This window comes from Polyodon spathula, chromosome 15 (genome assembly GCF_017654505.1).
Source record: "Polyodon spathula isolate WHYD16114869_AA chromosome 15, ASM1765450v1, whole genome shotgun sequence".
Lineage (NCBI taxonomy): Eukaryota > Metazoa > Chordata > Actinopteri > Acipenseriformes > Polyodontidae > Polyodon > Polyodon spathula.
The window spans coordinates 18,414,208-18,423,446 of record NC_054548.1 but is presented as its reverse complement, the minus strand read 5'-3'; the positions used below and the strand labels follow the sequence as shown (position 1 = coordinate 18,423,446).

The 9,239-nt window shown below is 35.1% G+C and overlaps 1 protein-coding gene across 1 annotated transcript in view; it reads right to left on the bottom strand.

The window, feature by feature from the left end:
- The window catches only part of clybl (citrate lyase beta like), a 62,318-nt gene that overhangs the window by 7,611 nt on the left and 45,468 nt on the right, over positions 1-9,239 (bottom strand). Inside the window, exons 3-6 of the mRNA XM_041272528.1 lie at positions 8,967-9,155; positions 2,991-3,092; positions 1,908-2,001; positions 1,318-1,485 (exon numbers count right to left, since the gene is read on the bottom strand). Coding sequence (XP_041128462.1) covers positions 1,318-1,485; positions 1,908-2,001; positions 2,991-3,092; positions 8,967-9,155 — 553 coding nt within the window. The remainder of the gene's footprint in view (positions 1-1,317; positions 1,486-1,907; positions 2,002-2,990; positions 3,093-8,966; positions 9,156-9,239) is intronic.

Genomic DNA, 9,239 nt, shown 5'->3' with positions numbered 1-9,239 from the left:
TCAAACTCAAAGTACAGTATTTTATTCTGCCAATTTAATTTGATAACCCTTGATAAATCTTTTACAGGATGACTAAATATAAAATATTTGATACATTCCCTGAGTACAATACATTTAGACAGCTCTGAACCATTTTTTTTTCAAATAGAAATCTTCTTAAAACACAAGATGATTCCTCTATTAATACAAAGGGTCTATTAAAGCCATGTATTTTATGCAGTCTGCTGGTTCACACCAGTAGCAAGGGCAACAATAAGCGGATTTTGTATGCACTTTTAAATAACGTTACAGTGAAATGGTGTTAAAACAGGTTACAGCTGACACAGAGACACGAGTGCAGGTACTCAGGTTATTGGAAATGATGTGTCGGCTGCATATGGATGTGGACAGATTGTTATCAATTTTGATCCTGCACGTTATTTTTTTGCTGTGCCAACCAAAAAATAGTGTTCATAATATTTTAAAACAGGCTTCCAAGAAGTGTATTTGAATGCACTGCGTGGAATAATTTCAGTTGATAGTCATTTTAATGTATTTTAAGGAGTTTATAATTATTTATTTTAGGGGGGTGGGGATGGTGTTGGAAGCAAAGGCCCCCTATGGCATATAGCACCTCCTCTTCTTCTTTGCATCTCTCATTACTTTAATCTTGGAACAAAATGTGTTAATCATACAATAAACAACACCTGTCCAATTAAACTAGAGAACATAGCTTTTCCTTTTACTTCATTTTAGTTGGGTTTTAAAAATCGCACAAACTGTTTGTCTGTTTTGATAATAATATTGCACTATACAAATATTAAGGTTTTCTTATTGCAGACAGTTGATGGTTTGACACAAATAGCCTAGTGGTCTGGCCTCTATACCTGAAGCAGGTCAGTTTGAATCTTTTTTTTTTTTTACTCTTCAGCAGGGATTTGGCTGAGAGATGTGATGAGTTTCCAGACTTTAAGCTCCATATGCACAAGCAATATTTTGTCTCACAATTACACCCTAATATGCATTACTTGGTAAAAACCTTCTCTGGCTGTCATCCTAAAACAACAAAGGCCAGTCAGTGCCCTTATTTCTCACTTGTGGATGGCAGCAACACATTATTAACAAACCAACCCTCTTCCATCCCAAAAACATTTTGTTACATATTTATTTTGAAAAGGTGACTTCAGAGAACATTTCACATCACCTCCTACAATCATTCAGTACTGAGTTTAGTAGTGGCAACCTTCTGTGCAACATTGCTGGGAGCTGCCGCCCGGAACCAATAAATTGTATGTGTAAGCCAACAAAACAATGAGAAATGCAGTATGAAGACAGTACCTGTAAAACCCATGAGGGCGCCCTCCCTTGACTGCCTGCGAAGACCCTCCTCATCCTGGTAGTCGATGTAAACAAGGTCTATGGCTTGGAGGCCAAAGGCTTTAGCTATGACAACAACTTTTTGTCTAGCATACAGCAGCTCATGAGCTTCTTTGGTTCTTGATGCACCTGTAAAAAAATAAAAATAATAAAAATTAATAATAATAATAATAATAATAATAAATAAAATGATATATAAGTTAGATAATGTCTTCAGCATGTACAAGTATACCATTACAAATTTAGGTATTAAAAATTATACCTATATGTATTGAAAGACTACCCTCTTATGAAAAAAAATGCACATAATCATTACTTTGTTCTTGTGTTTTATATATAAGCTTTATTCAAGATGTTTTTGTTTTTTTTGCTTTTATTTACTATAGAATATGCAATCTATGATAATTTTGGATTGAACTGTTTTCTAACTGCAAGTCATAGCTATTAACCCCTTCACACACAGAGAGAGAGGGAGGGAGGAGAGAGAGAGAGATTGTAGCAAACAGATATGCACACAATCAGGTATAAAATATAAGCATGGTAAAAGTAACCTATGCTGGCACAGAAATCATCAGATCCAAACACAACCCCATCATGACGAAGGCCAGTTTGTGGTCCAAGCTGTTGAATTTCTTCACAAACAGTCTGCAAGTTAAATAAAAGAAACCAGTAAGTTGAAGAAGCGTTGAAAAAAAAAAAAATAGTGCATTGGAAGGAAACTCAGGCTGGCACACTGTCACTATCCATGTCAAGTTTGTAGACAGACATTCTGTGACTGAAAATATTGTGTTTTTAAATCTTTCATGCATACTCTATGTAGGAAGTTGCTTATACTGTACTGGTGCAGCACAGCATTATGAACGAAAAAAGAAATAGATGAGTGAAGTTTATTTTCTTTTATACTCTAGAGGTGGAAATAAACAATATCATTACTCTTTTCACAGTATTCACTGAATGCTGCTCAAGTTAGTCATGTTTCTTCTGCTTTAAAGGAAGAGAGGTTTGTGGGGGATCACTGTGGCACAGCATTGTAAAAACTCTTTGTGAAGAAAGTTTGGAATCTGATATGGCTTTGTGTCAGCAATGGAGCAGTTGGAATTTGTCTGTTGCTTTTGTCAGTTTCCAAATGAATTTCAGTTCTTGCTGTGACACAGTGATATTTTCCTGTCATGGCTCAGGACAGAGGTCCTCAGAACAACAAAACAAACAACACAAGAACAGAGACTGATAGTTTCCCCTTATTTATTTATTTTATAAATTTCCATCACAAAACACAAAAAACACACAAAACCTTTAAAAGTTTATTTATAACCATATGTTTTTCAAATAAATCCATGCTCATTTCTAGGTTTGTCTTTCTTTAGGGAATACAAGGTTAGAAACACATTTATGTTACTCTCATCTTATTTAGGAGAACTACCAGCTATAAAATAAATATGCAAATCGCTACTGTCTGTGTGACCCCCCCCCCCCCCCCCTTTCTTTCAAGCAATAATACAAGAGGAAAAAGAGTCAATATACAGTAAAGGTTCAATTATTTCATTTTGGGTCATCAGTGTAGATCTTGTAAAATGTAAATGCAAACAACTATGTCATCTGTATTAAACTGTGTATTTTGTTTATTATTTGCTTACCTTAAAATTGAGCAATCCCATTGCAGTTTCTACAAATGTGATTAACCTCAAGGGTTCTGTCAGGGTCCTTCCTTTCAAAAAGTGTGCGCATTTCTCTGCAAACTGAAATGAGAATATATCAAAATCTGATACAGAAATAAATATTACAATAGGCAAAATGGCTTGACCAGCCAAACCCAGGATGCAGCAATACATTTCTGGCCTACAGTAAATGTACTCCTGTTATATTGGATGATTCACCAAATACGGTTACATTTTTATTATGATGAACTCAGAATGAAGACGTGGTTCTAAATATATTTTTAACTAACGCTATTGCTATCAGTATTACAAAGCATTGGTCAGTTTTTGTTTGGCCCGATTCAGTCAACTATTTCTAAGGAAAAGACATCTCTGTTAAGTCATTAATATAAAAAAAAAATAATAATTCTCCACATCCACTTTGTTTATTGCACACAATTATATCTTCCAAAAATGCTTTTTTTCCCCAACCAAGTTAATTGAATTAGGATTTAAAAATTAAAATGATGTTCTCCACACACATTATACAAATATATATAAATACAGTATAATTAACAACTACACTATCTGAATATTTAAAAAATAGTTTGCATATTATGTTATTTATCTGCACCAGTACACACTAAAAAAAAATACAAGAAACATACAATAAATAATAAAAAAAAAATTTAAAAAACCCATAAAATAAATCAATAAATCAACCAGAATTCTGTAATCCATCTGCTACTTAGATTACTGTGGTAGCCTGTAGTTTACTTTTCCAGTTAGGAAGAACAGCATGGCCTGTGTGGGAACAGTAGACACAGAGTTTAACATGGCGCTGCTTATACCTCTTATTCTCTATGATTCCTTTAATATTTTATCTTACCTAAGAAGGCTTTAAAACAGAGATTATTCTTTGAAGACCAAAGCATTCCATTTTTTTTTTTTCCAAGAGACCGGTTCACAGCTAGCTTTGGGCTGCCAGTGGGGTAGCCCAAATTCCCAAATCTATCATCTGGAAACACACAAAAGCTCCCTTGCTCAGATATTTCCTTTCATAGCAAGTACAAAAAAAAAAAAAAAAAAGAGAGACTACAAATCTGGAATAAATTATTTTTCCATGTTTTCATAAACAAAGGGGGGGGGGGGGGGGGGGGGGGGGGGGGGGGGGGGGGGGGGGGGGGGGGGGGGCTTCTGGACAGATAAAAATAACCACAGGTAAGTAAAAGCTATTTTTGTAAATGACAAAAATGTCCCACTCACACGTTTGTAGTAACTCTAAGAATATTTGTTCATTGAAGGATTTTTTTTTTTTTTTTAAAAAGGGAATTTTAATCATCTCTCCATTCAATCTCAGTTGGATAAATCATATCTAAGAGATTTGCATAAATATAAACCATCAAAGACTTTTCATCTTCAAAGGCGTTTCCAAGACCCAATAAGCTTTGTACTGTAATCATCAGAGGTCACAACCCTGCAGGAGTAAGGCTGCTATGGCAACATAAAAACGAATGCTAAAGGCTTAGCATAATATTGTTACTATTAGAAAGAAAACTCCTTTTTAAAAAACGCCAGCTTATTTGACGGACGCCAGATTTAATATTTGTTAACTTATTTCAGCTGTTTTTTTTTGTATTAGCATGTAAAATGTTCTTAATTATTTCGCAAAACATCTGTCGCTATGGCTTTCACCAAACATCATGTGACTACAGTATGTAGTTAACTAGATGATATGACAGTGTACAAGGGAGCTGAACAATGTAAACTCTTCAAAGGTCCATAGATTGAAAGAGCCACTAGATGCTTTTGAATGATAAACAATTACATCTTTACTGGTCAGATTATATGTAGACTAAATGTTTACTTTCTATGGTCTGTCTAGAAAACACAGTAAGCTCACAGCATTACAGCGTAAAACACGTCCTTAACGCCTTGTAACGAGGGATACCTTCTTGGCCCCATTGTAACATTATTAAAGGGTTCACATTTTGAAGTACATGAACACTTCTAGCTGTCAATTGCTCTGTGTCTGCGAGCATTAATGGTGCTTATGTAACATTAACTAAAACATCATCCTCTCCATTTGAAAGTTAAATGCTCAGCTTTGTGTAAGATGACAAGAGGGCAGGTAAGGACTAAAAAAATTGCGAAGATGGTACTACAAGAGTAAACACGAAGGCGGTAAGTGGACAAGTTTCAATTAATTTTCATCAAAAGGATAAGATTAAATGTTTCCGGCCTGCTGAAGTGTTCACTTCACAGAAGAAAAAAAAAGGGAGAAAGAAATTGGGGAGGGGATGAAGGAGCAGGCCTCAGCAATTCTTTCAATCCGAATGCACACCCAATAGTGTGTTGGCAAGAATGCACACTGATCAGGATTTGTGGGAGAATTGTCTCCAGACAAAGGAGGGAGAGTTACGCTTGTTATAGTCCAATAAGCCTTGTCAGTCAAACAAGTACCCAGAGAAGGGACAATAGGAAAGCAAGAGCTTCTCACACAAAAGGAAACAAGTAAGCCCATCTTTTAGTTACAAATGGGCCTCTAGGTTTCATACCAAATATACATTTTTTTAAAAAGGAAGGAAAATAAACAGCAGAAGGATTTACAGCATCCATTACAATCAAGGGATATGACAGTGTTCCCAAATTGCAAACTGTTCAGGATAGGCAAGTAAGTGAAAGACAAGGAAAAGAGAAAGGAGGAAGGTTGGAACAGCCAACAGGAAAAAAAAAAACATTGACCTTTACTGAATCTTTTGTCTTCTACTATCAGAAACACTTTAATAAAAGGTTAATAATAAATTGTTTCTGTCCCTTCAACCCATTAAAGATTATTTTTCAAACATTGGGTTCCCTGAGGAATATGTTATTTTTGTATTTTATTATTATTTTTTAAATCAACTCTTATATGGAGCTACCAACTGTCTTTTGCTGGGGAGATAACGTCTTTCATTAAAAATGCCCAAAGAAAAATAAAACATGGTGCATTTGAAACAAAAAGGGGAAGACTCTACGCTCTGTATAGTTTCTCTATAATTATTTTTTCTTGGAAGGTGGGGGGGTGGTATCAGCAGGAATGAGGATCCAGTTGCTTTATGGCTTTAAATTGCATACTGCCGAAGCCAGTGCCTGTGTTAGGTAAGTGCAATCTAATTTCTTCCCCGTTCACAATCGACATGCCCTGCTGAGGATATGAATTCTAACATCTGTAACTCATGTCAGAACAGGTTCCATGTAAAATGTCCACTGGCTGGATGTTCAAGAATGCTGTGTGCAGTGGCATAAAACAATATTCCTCACTTCTAGCATGAACTTCACTTTAAGTACTCAAATGGAGAAAATAACTTCCATTTTTATGAGATGTTTTTCTTCTGATGGTTCACGCACAAAAAATAGAATAAAAATTTATTAGTGTTTTAATTTAAATACTCATTTTGTCAGTTATTGGTGCTCCTGATAAAGTCAACACCATTTATTTTTTTATAATTTTTGCTTAGTGTCTTTGATATGATAGTAAAGGTGTTTGAATATTTATTTTATATCATTCATTTGTTATTAACTGATATGTAAGCTTAACACTAGAACTGCCATGTGGGTCAATTTGACCCATTTTGGATTTCAAGTGTTAATTACTCTTCCATTGTAAATCGTAATCGTCCATTTTTGACTTTTCCTAAATAGTACATGAATTAAATATCATGATGGCATTTGATAGCCAGAATCATAAAAAATGCTAAAGTTTTAAACAGTTCTGCCTAGAACCGTCATGTGGGTCAATTTGACCCATGAATTACAATATAGGTCTTTAATTTAACGTAAGACAATCTATTTTTTTTTTTTGTAAATGCAGCAAACAAGACATACCTCCTATTCCTAGCACATGTGTTTTTTTTTATTTCAAGTCTTTCTTTGTTTGTATATTGACTATGAGACAGAGACTGCCATGATTATGGATTTGTACAATTGCACCAAGATGCCAAGATGCCAACTCAGTGAAAGCCTAGTTGCTTTATTTCTCAATGTACCCGGGAGACATCAATCCTTCGTTTTGTTCCAGAAATGCAACTGGGAATATATCAGAAGGAAATATTTAATCTTGAAAGTACTCATTTTGATTGGAATATGGCAAGCTGCACTTATCGAACTGAAATAAGAGGTAGGATAACAACTTACGTGGCGAATATGAAACGTATGTCACTGTATATATACACATTTTTTTACATTACTTTTAGAAAAAAAATATTTCAGTTTTTACAGGTTTGTAAGTACCAGTTTACATATGTTTACACAATAGTGTTCAATGGAACCACATCTGTGTTTACAGTACAGCTCCTGGATGCAGGCACAGAGCCAGCAGGTAGATGTGTATGCTCCATAGAGTACAATGCAGCTGGCATACCGGCAGTAGTGTCATATTTTCTTTACGTAGTATTAGAAACATCTGTAAATGGGTATATGTACACATCAGTTTCTTTTGAAATGCATATTTTATTATATTTTTTCACCGTTTGTAGTCTTGTTGTATATGCGCTCATTTTGAAAATTAAGCCTGAAAAGAACTTTTGTGTTGTATCCGATAGTGCGTGTTTCATTTTCATAACGAAGCAGTTTAAAAATACATGGGTTAAAAGGACGTTCAAAGTAGTTAAAAAATCCAGCTGTTCTACTGTTAAGCTTATGTCTAGTAGTAATATCGTACTATTCGTTGATATTATTATAGATACACACACACACACACACACACACACACACACACAGTGCCTTGCAAAAGTATTCAGACCCCATGACCAATTTTCTCATATTAATGAATTACAAATGGTACTTTGAAATTTCATTCTGTTTGATATTTTATTTTTAAACACTGAAACTCAGAATCAATTAGTGTAAGATGACATTGGTTTTATGTTGGGAAATATTTTTAAGAAAAATAAAAATGTACCATTTGTAATTCAGTAATATGAGAGAATTGGTCAGGGGTCTGAATACTTTTGCAAGGCACTACAGACACAAACACACCATATTTTTATTCCAGAAAACAATGCTATATACTATATAGATTTTTGTTTACTTTCAAACAGTATCAAATATGATCAATTAGGTACATAAACAAACATTGAGATATACATGTATAAAGTGTTTGCTTAATTTAAAAGGTCAACCTACCATGGATCATTTACAAGTTTAGTTAAGTGATCAGGCATATCCCGTTTTCATTTTAGGACGTTTTAAAAAAACAAAAACACACCTGTCTGCAATTAGAGAGACAAAATTGAGAACTGTCCAGGAAAATAAGATCTGCGCTAATTAAGAACAGTAGTTGAAACCTTCCTGTTGCTTGCCTCAAGTAGCCGCAAGCATCACAACTTCTTCCAGCCTTTAAAGTTAGAGGCACGCCCTTACTTACATTTTAATATTTATCTGTCATGGTTCACTATGAAGGGTGAACACTGAACACCTTCACTGACCTTGATGGGGAGGAAGGACTACGTACTCTACTTCTACTCAGAACCGCAAAAAAAAAAAATGTAAGCCATATGGAGCAGATCAGGAAAGAGCTGTTTAATGATGTCACTATCTCCTGACCTATAAGTAACTGACATCCGTACTGCAAGCTTTTATTGAAACCACAGGGACAATTCTCCTTGAAGTGCAGCTTGTCATGAACACTTACCACTAGATATTTCTCTCTCTCTCTCTCTCTCTCTCTCTCTCTCTCTCTCTCTCTCTCACTCTCTGCAAAGTAGCTTTGTTTTACGACACCCCCCCCCCCATTTCTTTCAATTAATTTAATTAATAAAACATTTGATACAAACAGTATACTGATGATTGAAAATTACGTACTATTGAGATAGCAATTCTGAAATAATTTCTCAGGTTGCAGTCAGTAAAATGGTTAAGCACCCATTTATTTTTGTTGCAGCTAACAAGAATTTCAATAAAATTAGGCATCATGCTAAATTTAACACTACTCACCCATTTGACCTCTTCAGTGTTCTCAACCTTGGGAAGCATCAGAGCTGGAGGCAATACCTTTGACTGCAGCACTGCCTCCAGGTCCAGTTCTGCAAGACCGCTGGACACAGAGTTGACCCGAACACATTTTTCTGTGCGGCCCAGATTCAGCGCCTCCAGCATTTTCGGGATTGTGGTTCTTGCTTCTGCCTTAAAAAAATAAATAAATAAATTGCAAATTGGATCCATATTGTATTTTATAAAAGACAGAAATAATCAGAACAGTGCTTTCAC